At 38.0% G+C, this 17,407-nt stretch overlaps 1 protein-coding gene across 5 annotated transcripts in view; it reads right to left on the reverse strand.

Annotated features, from left to right (window-relative positions):
* LOC146000352 (uncharacterized) overlaps positions 1-17,407 on the reverse strand; it is a 322,131-nt gene that overhangs the window by 133,094 nt on the left and 171,630 nt on the right. For all 5 annotated transcript variants that reach the window (XM_083137897.1, XM_083137896.1, XM_083137895.1 and 2 more), the window contains exon 6: positions 10,306-10,412. In XM_083137897.1, coding sequence (XP_082994023.1) covers positions 10,306-10,412 — 107 coding nt within the window. The remainder of the gene's footprint in view (positions 1-10,305; positions 10,413-17,407) is intronic.

Consider the following 17,407-nt stretch of genomic DNA (forward strand, 5'->3'; position numbering starts at 1 on the left):
AACAGGAATTTGGCATTGAAAACTGCTTTATTGTTTTTCGAAGTATTCTCCTTTATGGTCAATACACTTTTGCATTCGTTCGAACCATTTGTCAAAGCAGTTGTTCCAATCTTCTTGAGACACCTCCATAATATGGTTTTTGAACGCATCAACGCGTCTTCCGCCGACGAAAATCGTTGTCCACGCAATTTATTCTTGACATTCGGGAACAAGAAGAAGTCAGTGGGTGCCAAATCAGGACTGTACGGCGGATGACCCATCAATTCGATTTTTTGACTGTTCATAAAGTCGGTTGTTAGACGAGATGTGTGACAGCTGGCATTGTCTTGATGAAGAATGATCCGACGGCGTTTGTTTGTTTTCCGTATTTGACCGAAGACCTCTGGCAAACAAATTGTTGTGTACCATTCAGAGTTGACCGTTCTACGTTTCTCTAAAGGCACAGTTCCACATGACCAATTTTCCCGAAAAAACAGGCGACCATTTGTTTCGATGTGCTTCGAGCGCGAACAACTTTTGTTGGATTGGGTTCATCTTGAAACACCCATACAGTCGACTGCTGTTTACGTTCCGGCTCATATGCATTTATCCATGTTACAATCTTATATACGTCTTTTGAAGCACCACGATTGTATTTATTGAACATTTGTTTGCGCCAATTGACGCGAGCGTCTTTTTGAGTTTTTGTCAAATTGTGTGGGATCCAACGAGAACATACCTTTCTCACAGCTAAATGATCATGTAATATTTTATATATGCTGGTGGAACTAATGCCTATGGTTGCCTCAATCTCACAGTATGTCACATGACGATCTTGCAGTATTAGGTTTTACACAGCATCAATGTTTTCTTGAACAACTGATTTTGGACGACCTTCGCGAATCTCGTCGGTGAGCGAATGGCGGCCACGATGAAATTCGTTATACCAGCGTTTCACAGTGGCAAAGGATGGGGCTTCATCGCCAAATGTTTAAGTAAGTTGATCGATGCACTCTTGTCTTGATAATCCACGTCGAAAATCGTAAAAAAAATCATCGCACGAAAATGTTCACGAGTTAATTCCATTCTATTGTTGTCGCGCAATCTCCAAGGCAACATAAACAACACAAATGAAGCTATTGACAAAACATTTGAAGTACGTTATGGTCAATAATGCCAGACGATTCCGTGCAAACGTCAAATCGCGCCTAACTTCAATCAGTGTTGCCAAGGCTCAAAATATAAATAGTGACCCTCGTAAAAGTTTTATGTACAAGGTAAGACTTCCAGGTGAGACTAATGCAAGTGTAAAAGAAATACAAGTATGTCAAAAAGCTTTCCATTCACTCCACGGCATTTCTAAAATAAATAAAAAAATAAAAAAGACTTGAAAATATGCAAAAGAGGGGTAAAATGTAATAAAGATATAGGTAACGACATGCGAGGCAAGCATAGTAATAGGCACAATTAATTGTCCTCAGAAACTGAAAAGCTTGTTATGGATCACATATCATCATTTAAAGGCCGTGAAAGCCATTACAGTAGAAAGAGAACAGAGAAGATATATTTACCAGAAGAGCTAATCATTTCTAAAATGTTTAATATGTACGCAGAAAAGAATCCTCACAACATGGTGTCATATGAAACATACCGTATCATCTTTAAATACCAAGTTTAACATTGACTTTGGTTACCCAAGAAGCGATTCATGTAGTACCTGTGATGAATTTTCTCCACATAAGAAATCACTCATGGCCCAATTAGTTTCTGCAGACGAAGGGTTGAAGCATGATTGTTGTTGATTTGGTGTTTTAAGTCCACTTTATGCACAGTAACGCTAATTGGGACTGGACCTACAGTTTAAAGTGGGATCCGAACTACTATGTGCCTCCACCGGGTATCGAACCTGGGATCCCTTGGTTACAAGGTGACGACGCTACCACTGCACCATCGGGGAGGACAGTTGAAGCATGACTTAGAGAAGAGAATCAAAGATATGGAAACTTAGCATCAGGTTCATATTAGGAAAGCAAAAACTTTATATGAGTGCAAAAGACAGGCAAGAATAAGAAGTAGGAAGGATCATCGGATGGAATCAATTTCCATGGATTTTCAAAAAAATCTCCCTTGTCCAAACATTACTACAAACATGGTTTACTACAAACGACAATTAAGTGTTTTTTTCTTTCAACATTCACCAATTGTCTGACAACAAGGCAATTTTCTACGTTTATCCTGAAACTATTGGCAGAAAAGGGCCAAATGAGGTAACATCGTTTTTGAATGAGTACATTACTAACATTCTTAGCTCAGACGTTCAACATTTACATATTTTCTGTGACTCTGCAGGAGGCCAAAATAAAAATTACACTGTTCTCCGATATTTACACTATGTTGTTCACGAGAAGAAACGTCTGTAGTCAGTTATTGTCACATTACCAATACGAGGACATTCATACATGGAATGCAACAAGGAGATGGAATTACTAAAAACGAAAACTGTAACTGAAGTTCCTCAGGACTGGGTTGCAGTGTTCCAAAGTGCACGAGTTAAACCAGAATCCTTCACAGTTGTAGAAGTGGATGATGGGATGATCAGAGACTGGAGTGCATTCCTTGAAAACTATTACATCAAGAAATGCCTCATTCCAATGAGACCAATCAAGGAGCTGAAAGTTGAAGGAGACCATCCCTGTCATGCATCAGGAACACTACAATGCAACATGGATTTCCAGGAATTGAAAGTATTCTGCACAAGAGAGGCTCAGGTTTACTACACAAACCTGCCACATGGACCTAAGGGGCAGAAACAATAAGGACAGCACTGCCTAAACCTGAACAAGTGAATTTGTGCACCACTTCATAATGCTGTAAACTGTTATATTGAGAAAGTTTTTGTCATAACTTGTGTACTCTTCTTGAATCAATTTCTTTCATACTTCATTTTCATACAAAGAAATATATGCTTTTTTCATAATACATGTAATACAGAACATACACCAATAAGAATAAAGATTATTTGGTTTCAAACTTTTAATTTGCTATTCTGTACAATTATGAAAAACTGACTTGCCTCCCTTTTCCCCTGTAGTCTTCATTTGTGATCATGGGATTTTTTCAGGGGCAGCACCAGGGGGCACGAGGGGGTGCTTGCATGCACTTTAATTTTCTTCCGCACCCCCTTCAGCATCCCCTACGTTCAACTGAAAACACTAACATTAATATGTAATATTATGTCATATTGAGTACCGAATGATAGGTACTGAAGTAAGACCATTATTACTGTATGCAACACTAAAAGAGGTGCCAATAGTTTTCTGTATTGGCGGCAGCCTCTGTAAAGATCAGCGGCCATTTTCTTTCTTTCGTCAGCATTGTTATGATTTTTTTCTTCTTTTGTTTCTTCAAGTAGTATGTTCGTGGTTTTTGATAATTGCCTATAGCTTAATGTGAGTTATGTTTTTTCTTCTTTGCATTGTTAATAAATGGTTTGTTTTCCGCCTACTTGTTCTTCCTTACACTGGAGCAAAAATTTCAGCTGCTTATAAGGTATCACCAGGTCGTGCTCGGGAAATTATTTAATGTGAGTTGTAACATGAAGGGGAGTTTTCTTCTTAATACGTTCTATGTATTTGTTCCACATAACATGTCTAGTAAACGTACCATTTCAAGCTTTTTCAAAAACTGTTAGGAAGAGGCCCAATGTTCACGAAGAAATTTTACAGTTTGTTGTTGGGGATATTGTGGCAGAAGGGATTATAAAGATGACACAGTTGCTGTGCTCTTTGCGTTTTGTCTTGTGGCAGACTGAAGGTATAATGTACTATGTATTTTGTGCCTTCATTGGTTACATTGAAAAGGTTCAAAAATTGGATTTTAAGGGCAGGAAGATTTTATTTTGTATTTCACTACATAGTTCAATAAGACTGAGATGTGTATCTGAATGTTTACACTGTATGACCACTTTTTTGGAGTATAAGACTTAATACATATCATGATGGACGTCCAGGGAGGGAGAGCAATGGGGGGGGGGGGGGCAGCATCCCTGGAAAATGAATGTCAATCTAAAGTTACATATTTAACATATATATATTAATTTCAGTCAATAACTTATGTTAATCAGTGGCAGCAATGGACATTTCCACTTTGACATGAAAAACGTTTTAAATCCATTCATTTTACAGATAATGACACAAACATGAGATGTGCAAAATATCTCGGCGATATTTGTTTCGGTTCTCGAGAAACATGTCTTCAAACACCGCTGAAATTCACCTACTACGTCACAGATTTGAAAACGTCCTCTCCACAGACAGGAGGTCCTCTGACGTCATCACTTAGAAATGCCTGCAGGCGCGGCTTCTGCTCGTCCCGTCAACTTAGCATGGGCCGTGGAAGCAACAGACAATTCACTTGTTACTGTGTAAAACAAGTATCTTACAACTTCCAGTGCAAAAATCTGTGCTCCATTTCTTGGAGATGAATTACGCCCTAGCAGTATAGCAGGATTTACTATAATTCAGCCACTCGGTAGAGGGTTTTCCCATTAGGGTGACAAAGCAAACCTTATAACAGTCAATGGCTGAACACGTGAACAGCCTTGTTCATTGCGAATACATAGGTTAGTTCTGACTGGCAAGAACTTAATGTTATAGGAATGCTTTTTCTGGAATTACAGTTATTTTCGACATAATATTTTCTTCACAAATTTTAAGATAATACTTTTAGAACACACTGGTTTACATGCCAATTTCTGCAATATAAGAGGTATAAGAGGTATAAAAAGGTACGGTGAGTTTTTAAATTTCCTGCAGTAAATGACAGTTTTCTTCAGTTAATATATATATTGCAAATTTTTGTATTTAGCCTACTTTTACGTTGCTTTTACGCAACGATGAGAACGCATGGTTAATTTATTATGTATCATCTCTAACATCACATTTCTTCCCACTTTTGGCTAATCGCTGCAATGAAGATGAATAACTACAAGCTGTATGCGAAGTCAGGGTGCAGGAGTACACCCCCCCCCCACACACATACACTACCACCAACTGCACAATCTAAGTATCACCCAACCTGCCATGATAAGAGACAAATTTTTTCTTCTGTCCCATCTCCTTTCGAAAACATTCACTTGTCCCATCTCCTTTTATGAGACAAGACGGAACATGCCTCGTCTCGTGAGCAACACTAACATTAACAATAGAAGCATCCCTCTAGCTGTCCCCAAAGTCTCAAGCAAACATCCTCCCATGTAACAATTTCCAGTTCAATGAAATGTCACTCACAAGGAAATAGTCATGCCCAGGTCGAGAGTCAAACCTGGAACATGTGACTTCCTCAGATAAATCATGAATTTTGTGAATAATAATTACAACGCCAGTTCATTCCTGGTAATTCTGAAACTGCAGTTTGGTTTGCATATATAAGCAGGATAATATTTAGTTTTCGAGGGCTGTACCGTCGAAACGAGGAGTAAAAAAAAAAAAAAAAAAAAAAGTTTTTTTTTTGTATTTATAATGATAAGCCCTTGCATACGTTGTTAATTCTATATTTTTCTAGACTTGAGACGAGAACGAGAATTGCCCTCCCAAACCGAGACGGATGTTTATAAATTGAGACGAGACTGTCAATGAGACATTTACAAATAAACACGAGACAGACATTTACAACTCTCAACGAGAACGAGACCAAGGCTGCCATGTCTCGTCTCGATAGGATCCTTAGTGGTGATGTTGTGAACCAACCAATTAATGCATTCGGGGTAACAAGATGAGGCGGCTTTTTCGCATTACAGAATTCAAAATAATTATATCTACCATTTCAGTATGGGATATTGTTATACACATGGGCATATATATAGTTCACGGGGGGGGGGGGGGGGGGAGGGATGGATCAACTTTTGGTATGATTAGGGTTGCTTTATTTCTTAAGTGAAAATCCAGGACATTGCTGGCCGGAAGCGTGCTGGGGAGCATGGGGGGAGGGGATGTTGGACCCGACAAAGTTCTGTGTTTGTAGTCACGAAGTATTGATGCTTTTCTGTTCATCTTGTGTCACTACGTTTTTAAGAACCAAATTTCTTTAATATGATTCGAGGGGGGAAAAATAACTGATTTGATAGTCTCAATGCAGTTTCTTATCGCAGAAATTCTGAAACTATCAGGAAATTGCAGATATTGGTCTGCAGTCCCATCTGGTGTGTGGAATTACGAAATTTCCTTCCCATCCTTATCCCGTCCTATACGTCTCTAATTTAAGAGAATGAAATAAGTCCGAAGGAATTTTTTATGAACAAGCGGATAGAACAAGGAAACTGGTAATTTTAGTGAACCAAAAAAAGAAGGGGGTTGGACCCGTTGAATCCCCCTTAAATACGCCCATGGTTATACACATTATTTCCTTGTAATAATTATACATAAACTAAATATAGATATGTACTGTGCAACTAATGTAATCTTCTCAGTGTATTTTTTCTTATCTGCACAAAAATATTTTATCATAATTTGCGCAACAGAAATGGAACACAAACTGAAATTGCTTTATGGAAAAGAAAGTTAAATAGGCTTTATAAATAAAGTGAAGAATGTGAAAATTCCTATTTTGCACTACATAGGTTACGGTAAATATCGATAAATATAAGTTTAAAAAATATTTTTGAGTGTCTGGTCAGCAACCAATTTTATAAGCAATATTTTTCGCATGGCCTGAGAACACACACGCAGCTGAACCCTTTCATTTATCTTGCACGTGAGCAGCATGGATATTTCATAGAAGAATGATCATTACAAAGCATAGCTTTCCTTTCTCCTATCGCTCCTTCTTCCATTATTTAAATCGGTATAGATTTGTAAAACTGCTGCACGTGTTCGCTCACCGTGGGCTACCCATCCGGAACTGGACGCTCGAAGCAGACGACAAACGAGCTCTCCCTAAGGAGTGACGTAGTAACATGGCGGCGGCGTGTTTTCAGCGCAACGCTAGCCTCGCAACTTTGGAAGTCTCGCTTCTGCCTTAAACTGGACGCAGAGAAACGCGAGAACTTGCAGGGGTCATTTTCCCAGGGTGTAGTTTTTAAAATTGTTGTAAAAAAAATTGAGTGGAAATGTCCATTAGGGAAGCAGTTGCCCCCTGCTTTTTGCTATTTTTGCCCCCGCACTATGCTAAACCTTATCTACCAAGGGAAAGTAAATTAATTCTGTTTCCACACAAGTCCCTTACTAAAAGGTAATCAGGCATTAACCTTCCCTTTATAGTCTGATAGTTTTGCAAGTTGGGAGATGAAACACAGTAGGGGATCTTGTGGGATACCTGGTGTAGCGACAGAGATTGGCATAGCCTTGCATATTGTGTACCGATGTTTGTAAGAGTATGATCCTTATGCTTCGATGCCCTCATGGTGCATATTGTTTATTATAAATCACAGAATAGCCCAAGGGGACTGACGTGGAGAAAACTGTACACAGTCACATGAGCAGTGGCACCATGTAATTTTCTTCAACCAATCTGAATTTAGTCTGCAGTGTATGTGCACATTCACAGGGAGCAGGTACATCCATCCCCACCAGCATCATCCAAAGAGATTGGTATGGTGGTGTAGGTTTTATGGTTTGGTCTGGAACAATGTTCAGTGCTCTTACACCACTCTGCATTTTCACTAGGGGTACTGTCACTGGCAGACAAACCAGGATGTTACTGTGCAGCAGTGTATCTGACTTTTACGAGGAGAAAATATTTACTTTCGAAACTACAGTGTTTTGAAATTGAATGAATCAGTTATAGTATCCCTGTATATACTGCCATACCAGGTGACCACTGCATAATGGAACTGTCTCCATCACCAGTGCTATTGTCATGTCTGTTGAGCATTAGTAACAAACAATGGAATAAAGATGTTACTTGTTTCACATCATTGTTACCACTTCGCTCTTTTAGCGTTTATATATCTTGGAAGGCACTACTACTAGAGTACTGCATCGGACCTCCTTCCTTCGCTCAAACTCGTTTGGATCTCCCACGCGTACAGCACTCGTAGTGGAATGATTGACAATATCCCGTATTTCAGAACCTAATAAGTAGTACTGTCAACCTAAAACCCATCCATGGAAGGAAATCACTCTATGCAATTACAATTCTAAATAATAATTTTGTATATTATGTTGACTCAAATACAGCACAAATGAAAGTATGCAATATCTACAGACCAAAACGTAAAATGGATACACATGCTGACAGACTTGCCTAAGCAATTACAAATATCGTATCACAATGCAACAAGTACGTACGTGTAAAAGTTCACTTACCGAAAAGGATAATCATATTCCGCGAAATAATAAAATGCAGTTATAACATTCAATCGAACATCATTTCAATGTGACAATAATCGTAGAAAACATAAAATGTCAGTCTAGGTAGTTTCAGCCCATAATCATCTATTTCATTTTCACATATCTCGGTAAGATATACAAAACTGCATTTTAACATGGAGATGATGACTATGTTCACATATTTTTCAATCTCACTTCATCTTTTATACTTCATTATCCAAATTTGACGACCCATTACCATAGACAAATTACGGAAATAATATGTACTAATAGGGTTCGAGAGTTCAAGTGTATTTCGCTTATTTGGTAGTTTCACTCGAGTGGAAGAACTATCAATTCTGTATGCCATCTAGAGTTATCCGTGTGAACTATTTGCTGCTCGAGCAAAAAAAAGAAACACTCATTGCAGTACTCTAACTACTACACATATTAGCAGGTTTGGTAGAAGTTTGATGCCTGAAAGGGTCCAAAACTATGATTTCCTTAACTTCCCCACTACCAATCCCAACCCCAAATGAACCTCAACTCCCACAAGCACATCAGTCCTTCCACTACATCACTCTCATTGCCTTAATCTTAGCCATAAGGCTACACTGTTTAGTATCAACTTTCATCATTTTTCTTGATCTGGTAACCTCATATGTCCGATGCTTACTTCCTTATGCACCATCCTATTCTATGGTTGACAATACTCTCCACTGCTATGACGATTTTAAAATGTTTCAGTGTCTGATGAGTTTTTTTTCCTATTTCCTTCTATATTTTTTTTTAAAAAAAATAATCTTTGTGAACTTAGAACAACATGATAACAATAATAATGATTTATCAATAATAATCACAAGGAAAGTGTTGTTTCAGCAAGAAAAGATACCGTAACGAACTGTTGCTCGTTGGGATCTTACCAGAATCCTAACCATTATGCTTGGGTGATGTAGCGTCGTCGTTCATTCATCCTCACTGGTGAGCACTCGCCCTTTGGCAGATAACTCGATGGTAATGGCGAGAGGTTACTTATCACACTTGATGGCACAACACTAAGAACTTGGATTTTATGTCTTCCAGTTTAGATCAACATGGTTAGAGAAGGATATTACCTGTCTATTCGATGCTGAAGAAATCCTTGGAGAAGACACCTAGAAATGCTCTATCCTGACTCGCTCAAGCTCCCCGATCTTTCTCCTTCCTCGTACCAATGCAAAAGACCCCAAGTTGCCCGTTACACTCTAACTTATCCTTTCTTCCTCCACCTGGTTATTGCTCCCTAATACCTGTTGATCAACAACTTCCTTTCAATCAACCAGGAAGATAGATTTGATACTGACTTAGCATTCTTTGAATGCTTCAGAGAGTAACGGCCGACGAAGGAGGTTATTGCTTTTGGCTTGCTACTTTTCTCTAATCAGGGGAACCTATTATGATACGTACCATCTCCCAGAGAAGTAAAAAATACGGGTTGTTAAAACATGTTTTGCACATCAAGTATTACACAACCTGAACAACACTAATAATATTTGAAAATCTCTTTTAGAAAGTACACGTAACTACGTTCCCACTTTACAAAAAGCTAACAGCAGCATTCAAGCTAACAAACGAGGTGTACATACTGTCAGCATGGCAAAACATGTACTCGAGGTGGATAGGTAGTATAAATGAGACTGCAATCTGCACTGAATCTGGTGTTGTCTAGTGTATAAACACATGATTGACAAGATTCATCACGTAAATTTGAGGAAGATTTCATATCAAAGTGACGAGTGACATGTAGCATCGACAAGTCAGAATAAAAAAAATTTGAGACATAAATTAAACTTTTCACACTAACGTGTTGCCCAGCATGGGACTTTTCTCTAACTTCGATGTGAAATCTTCCTTTCATGTTAAGAAATGAAGTCTTGTTCCCACACAACTACAGTATTTGCTGTGCTTAAAACCTCTAGCAGACAGACTCAAGATCTAAAACATACGAATAGCAAAACAGGTCTTCAAAATATCTACTTACAACTCTTGAATCCTTTCTCAAAGGCATCATTGTCCATAGCATGGTGGAATTCATACACTGACTTTCCAATCAGATCCTCAGGATTGTAACCAAGAAATTCGCCAATTCTGTAATGACAAGTTTTCAGATTTAGTACATTATCTATATCAATGTTACTAGTAGTAAAAAATGTGATTATGATGGAAGAACAGCAATACCTTAAACAATAATATGCATTAATATTTGGGAAATGAGAGATGTGGTAGTGAATAAATACAGACACGTTGATGCAGGCAGGCAGATAACAACAGTGCACCTAGTGGCAGCCAAAGAACTAAAAACAATAGAAGCATGCCAAGTAACAGTACAACATGTTCCAACGAGGATGGTGGCAGTGGCCACTGAAATTAAAAGAAATTTGAAAAACAGCTTCGTGGAAAAGTGAGTACCCCCCCCCCTTTTCTGAAAAATCAATTAAGGATAATTATTAGAATTAAAATTAGAAATTCCTTATTCATGGTCGAATTTCAGCCTGTGGCTGCTCTACCACTTTAAATTATTATTATTAAAATATGGATCACATAAATGATACATCATAAACAATAAATCAAATATGATCTTCCTTTGTCAAAAGGAATTAATTACTATAATATAGCTATGATTTACATAGTGTTTCTGGTATCTTCTGATCAACCTTTGATGTTAGCCCGATGCTGAAGTTAAGGAGTGCCATTAGTATTTATCAGAAGAAGCAGTCTTCTTGAGAACAACTTTATTCTTCACCAACAGTTGATAGAACTCCCCGAAAAACTTGCATCACATACGAGGTGTGGCTAGAAAGAAACCGGACTGTTGCTACAAAATCTTTCATTGATTATTTTGCACAATACGAACATTATCCCCTTCAAAGTACTCACCTGTATTACCGATACACCGCTCCATTCGAATCTTCCATTGCTGGAAGCAGTGTTGGAAATCATTTTCTGAAACCATGTTCATGACCTCCATCGCTTTTGTTTTCACAGATTCTACGGTCGTAAATCTGGTTCCTTTCAGGGCTGATTTGACCTTTGGGAATTAAAAAAAGTCGCACCAAGCGAGATCCGGCAAATAGGGTGGATGTTCTAACACTGGGATCCCATGCTTGTTCAAAAAAAGCCTTGACTGACAATGCCGTGTGGGCAGGAGCATTGCCCTGATGAAGAATCTGTGACTTGCTTTTCCACAAATCAGGTCGTCATCTTTTTACTCGCTCACGAAGGGTCGTCAGCACCGTAATGAAATAATGTTGGTTGACAGTTTGATCTTCCGGTACCCAATTCGAAACAATTCACCGACATTTGCAATGTTTGATTCCATTTTTGACGTGCAAGGCCGTCCAGGACGCAAGTCATCCGCGGTCACTTCCCATCCCTCTTTAAACCTTTGAAACCCCTCAAACACTTGCGTGCGTGATAAACACTCATCTCCGTACACTTCATCCAACAAACCATAAGTTTCTGTGGTGGATTTTCCGAGTTTCATAAGAAACTTCACATTGATACGCTGTTAAACTCTCACACTTAACATTTTTTCGACGGAGCACAGATGTACGGTTCACTTCGTCCACAAGCTACAGCGGAACTGAGCACCGTGCACCCTGGGCAATCACACAGTCGATAGGCAGGATATTACATTATACATTCACGCACCGCTTGACCTTGACGTGCTTGCAGTTTGTCGACAGCAACATCAATCCTGTTTTTTTCTAGCCACACCTCGTATATAACACAAAACGTGAGATTTGTCTTTTCAGTTTTTATCGAGATGCAGGAATTAAATTCTTGTTGCAGATTTGTATTGAAACTACATGTAAGTTTCTTGGCCATGCATATTCATTGCTCTACAAATATATCGAACACACACAAACCAGTACAACTATCTGCTCGAACATTCTCGACGACAACGGAACATTTTAACAGTTATGAAGTGCTTGAAACAGTAGAACTGTTTTGCCACAGTATAGCTAAAAAAAATCCATCAATATTTTATTTTCTCTTGAATTTAGATTTGATTTTCAAGCTAACTTCTAGACTTTTATAAAACGGGACAAATAGTGGTATTTTAATAATATTGCCAGGATGTCCGGGACACTCCTCTGAAATGGGACTATCCTGGTCAAAAAGGGACATATTGTCATCCTATGGTGCAGTCTTGACAACTTGGGACTTGTACAGCACATAAGTCAATTCTAGGCCCTACATGAATATCATGTGTCATACCTATATCCTTCATCCAGAGAAATTAGGTCTAGCAGAACACCATTCATGTCAGACATAAAATGACTTGCACACTACACAAATCTCAACAGTGGTACATCACTTGAAGTACTGGTAGCTCTAGCTTGGATAGCGAAGTTGACCTTCAGTGCAGACCATCTAGAAGACATGGCACCTAATTGGCTAACTCTAACACTGGAATCCTGTCTCATGTAAGACCTTTGTGATCTTATTGTGTCAATATTGTGTCACCACCCTCACAGACCAGGGATTGGGAGCTTCAAATCACACTATGCCAAACCTAAATGTGTACGCTATTACGATAATGATATGAATGTAAATGCCAATAACATTACATTAGTAGAACTATCAGAAATTTAATATGGGGTTAATGAATAGTTATAGGGAACTAAAACGTAAGACACACAATTAGATCTCTCTCAGTCTCTTGACATGTCAAGGTATCATGACATGTATGTACTACGTAAGTGTTAACAGCCAGACAAGACTTATCACAATTTTCACCACAAACCATAAAAAAGCACATGAACTTTGAAATACAATTTTAAACAAAATAAAAAATCAATAATAAATGCATATGAACATAAACATTACCTCTGGTAAATTAACCTGATTTTAAGAACCCAAACTAGTGTCTATTCTAATCTGTATCCTATTCCCACACTGAGAAACATGAAAACATGAGAAACATTTCTCCCTTTGAATTGCAACAACAAGAAATAGTTTTGCAAATATGAATTGGTCAAATGAACACCCAACAAACACCACATTTTGCAGAAACAGCACAACTAGCCATATTACTTTTTTTCCGAAATTCCAAACAGAAGTTTTATGGTATCTTCCATCTATCTATAAAATATCTAACTAATATCATAGCGGCATCATAGCCACATAGTATATACACCATATTCTCGAAGCTCAGAACAACCTTTTCTGGCTTTACATCTTATTACCAAAAAGGTTAGATACAATGCTGTTCCTGTGACAACTAGCTCATTTGGAAGATCATCTGACTGTCATGCAGGAGACCCGGGTTGAATTCCCAGGGTGGGTGATCTAAGATTGGAATTTTTCTGGCCTTGTCCCTGCTCTGGGCCTCACCCAACCTCAAATCAATGGCTACCTGGGGGGAGCCCTGGAGGTAAAGGCAGCTGGGCATGATGCTGATCACATCATCCCAACTATGGCTGATATGAACAATATGTGGAGCTCTACCTCCACATCACCCCATATGTCTTCATGGCGTATGTGCACGTGCACAGGGGTACCTTTACATTTACTTTACTTTTGAAATGTATTTCGTAGTGACACCTTTGGTCAGCATTAAAATTTCGAAAACCTAATCATATGTCACACTTAACTGTTTGTCAATGAAAGGAACGCAAATTGCTTCACACTGTGAAGCTGAAAGTCTAGGATGCAAATCAATGTTAAAACATTCTTTGTCAATGAGTTCTCATGAATTTCATAAAGTATTCATTTACACTCTGGATTGTGTTTAACTAGCAAATAATAACATTGACAAAAGGAATATGAAGGAAATAACCCACTGTCCAATAATCTAAAAATATCAAATGGTACCTGTTTCTGAATTAAAGTAAATACTGTATCAGAATTGAACAGTCACCAAAAATTGTGGCTGGACAGAATCTTACACCATGTGTTCAACAGAGCACGTTTTTTTTTTATTATTTGATATTTGTCATTTAGCATTATTTTCTGCCACTTTTGGCTAATTGCAATTATGAGGATAGTGATGATCTGATGAATGGACACTCATAAAGAATACCCATGCCAGGATTCGAACCCAGGAAATCAAACATCGTAGCGTACTGTGATAATTACTCACCACAGCAGGAACATGTTTCTGTTACCTGTATAAAACCAGGAGCGTAAAATGTGTGGAAATGTACATTATTCTTGGGTTCCGACAGTACAATGAAAAAAAATACAGACAAACCTAGGAATATTTAGGATCATCTGTGATGTTGCAGCTTCTATGCATCAGCTGCAGTGCTTGCTCCCTTTACTTGCTTTTACCTTCAGAACATGCTATTTTCTCTTTAGCTATATGTGTGCTGTGTCATTTTATGTTCATGGTTCTGTGTAGGTAAGACAAACCGAAAAGGTTCAGTTAGATCCCAGACAAAAAGTTTAAGTCTCATTTTGTAACTTGCGACTCAAACACTGGAGGGTATTACAAGTGCATTTTAACAGATTCCCTGTCATGAGTGTCTGTATAAATACAGAACACTATGTCAAATGTGTGTTGTAAATTAACAAAATATCAGTGGAAGTCCTCATCCCAAGTAACTGAAATGATACTTTAAGTGGCTCAACTATTCAAAAATGAAACAGTTACCGTAGTCCACTGTTGCCACCAATGATATTTAATGTGACTATCAGAATAAGGGAGATAACTGATTGAAAATTTGAGGATAAAATCTAATTGCGATTGCCCAATCTTGTTTGGTCATAAAATACTGACAAAATATACCCAGTCTAAGGGTTAGGTGTGGTGTATTTTGGCGAAGTCTGGATGGTGCAAATTAGTCAAATACATTATCCTCACCTCCAGGGGATCCCCTGGGATCTTTCAACATGCATAAGAGTAGTGTGTGGAAATAACAGGAAGCTGTCACAAATGTTCTCGCCATAAAACTGCAAACATGCTACAATGAGCGTTTCCAAGTCAATATTTGTCAGGTAAACAGATCCCTCATTCAGCTGTTCCGAGGAGGGGTGTTCGGAAGGACATGTTAGGACATATATCAACACGGTTACCACTATGCCATTGCGGAAACCCAAATTTGAGTAATTATCTTGTAGATATAGGGGCATGCATATTTCGTTTTTGAAGAAAAAACGAAATTTGAAAAAATACATTGTAGTGTTAGTTTTTCATGTTTTTGAAAGGTGTGAGGTGCATTTTGTGGCCATATTTTGTCACGAAATAATGCGAAATGAACTGCAAAAAGCGAAATTAACTCTTAAACACGAAATTTAGGGTTTATTCACCAACGCGGCACCTTCTGAGCTCTGAATTATCCTGAGTGTTATGCAATTCCCAGAAAATTGATTAATTCTGCTGTTAATATTGGAGAAACAAAAATTGACTCCTTTACACAGAAATAAACTTAATACTCTGATAACTACATAAATGGGCTATTAGAAGTGAAATGTTAATTCTGTGGAATAAGTGTAGTTTTTAAATCAAATTTAGGATTATATTCACAATTTTAAAACCAAAATGTCTTTTTATATACCACTTTTGATCCAATTTTTCACCGCTATAGCACCGATATTTTATTTTATTTACCGCTTTTGAACCCGAAATTGACTCAGTTTTTATACCGAAATTTTGCTTTTTTATTTACCAAAAATATGTGGCTCTATGTAGATATAATGGTATCGCACAGACAATGCGATATGTAGGGAAATTATTTTAATGTGCAAAATTACGGTTGGGAAAGGGTGAAAAAAAAAAAAAGGTTCTGAAAATGTTTTCCAAAAAAAAAACACCTGATAAAATGCCTTTATTCAATGCTCTCTTTTTCTGCACCTTCTGTATGTAATGCACGAGAACTGCAGTCCTGCCGAATAGGTTTTGTCCAAGTTTGTGTCTTGTCTCGAGGGTTTTGCTACATTATCTTGGGAAATATTGGGGCTGCAATGACTATATAATGCAATTTTATAGATCTCGTTCTGTTCTATGAAATGAGACTATACGATTTTATGTAGCTGCTCAAGAAGAGTGAAAAATCATTTATTTTTCTGGCCAATTTTTTAACAAAACATGAAAGAAAGGGAGGGGGAAAAAGGTGCTGAAGCAGCAAAGAGGGAGTAAAAAGGGGATAAATGTGCTAATCTCACACAATGGTGGAACAAAGTGTGTTCATTTTACTTGATTTCATGTCCTAAAAAACATCTCAAACAATCGGTATGAAAACAACTATATTTTTGGAAATATGCTGCACCTTAAAATCCATTCCCTAGTGATATGTGAAGGAGGTTGTGACGTCAAAAGGTTTAGTAACTCATACAAACCCTTGTAAGCTAAGGTTGATGGAGAGTTAGGATACAAACAGTTTGGTTTCAGGGAAAAGATACAGGAATTCCAATGGGTTACTGTAGGAAAGAGGTGAAAGCTATGTGGAGAAAGGAAAGAAGTGCTTGTAGTATTTTGGATCTAGAGAAAGCATGTGATAGAGTGGAGGAAACATACAGGTATCCTAAAGAAAGCTAATACAGATTGGAAAGAGAAGACTCTGAAGCAATCTATACCCAAAATACAGCACCTTGAATAACGTAGTGTGGAAAACGACCCAAGAAACTGGTTACCGAGACGATGACAACATAGATGGCAGTGCGATCAGAATCTGTGCTAATTTTCTTATGAAAGTAATGTGGCTTAGTTAGTTTTTGGAATATATTGTGTAGATTTGTGTCTTGAAAGGTGGTACATGAATTGATGGAAACAGTTATATTTGTGGAGTGATTTGCAGTCACGAAATGGCATTAATTTGTAAAGAAAAGTAAAATAAAATTAATAAATAAATAGCATGCTTAACACAAGAAGAAACATCGCAATGTGATTCCGGACGTCAGGTGTTGGATTCTGTGCTAGAGTTTATATTTCTATGTTATTAGAATATCGATAGTATCCTTAGAGATATTTCATACTGAGGTGACAAACCACAAGTGTTGCTTGCAATCAATGCAGCCTTTTGAACTGTAGGGACACGAGCTCTGACTGCACCGTTCCCTTAAGGAGATTTTAGACAAAGCGACACGGGTCCTTCTGTCCAAGGCAACTTTCATACCGAAGCAATACGTGACACATG

The sequence above is a fragment of the Lepisma saccharinum genome, chromosome 16, assembly GCF_977018435.1.
Source record: "Lepisma saccharinum chromosome 16, izLepSacc3.1, whole genome shotgun sequence".
Classification (NCBI taxonomy): Eukaryota; Metazoa; Arthropoda; class Insecta; order Zygentoma; family Lepismatidae; genus Lepisma; species Lepisma saccharinum.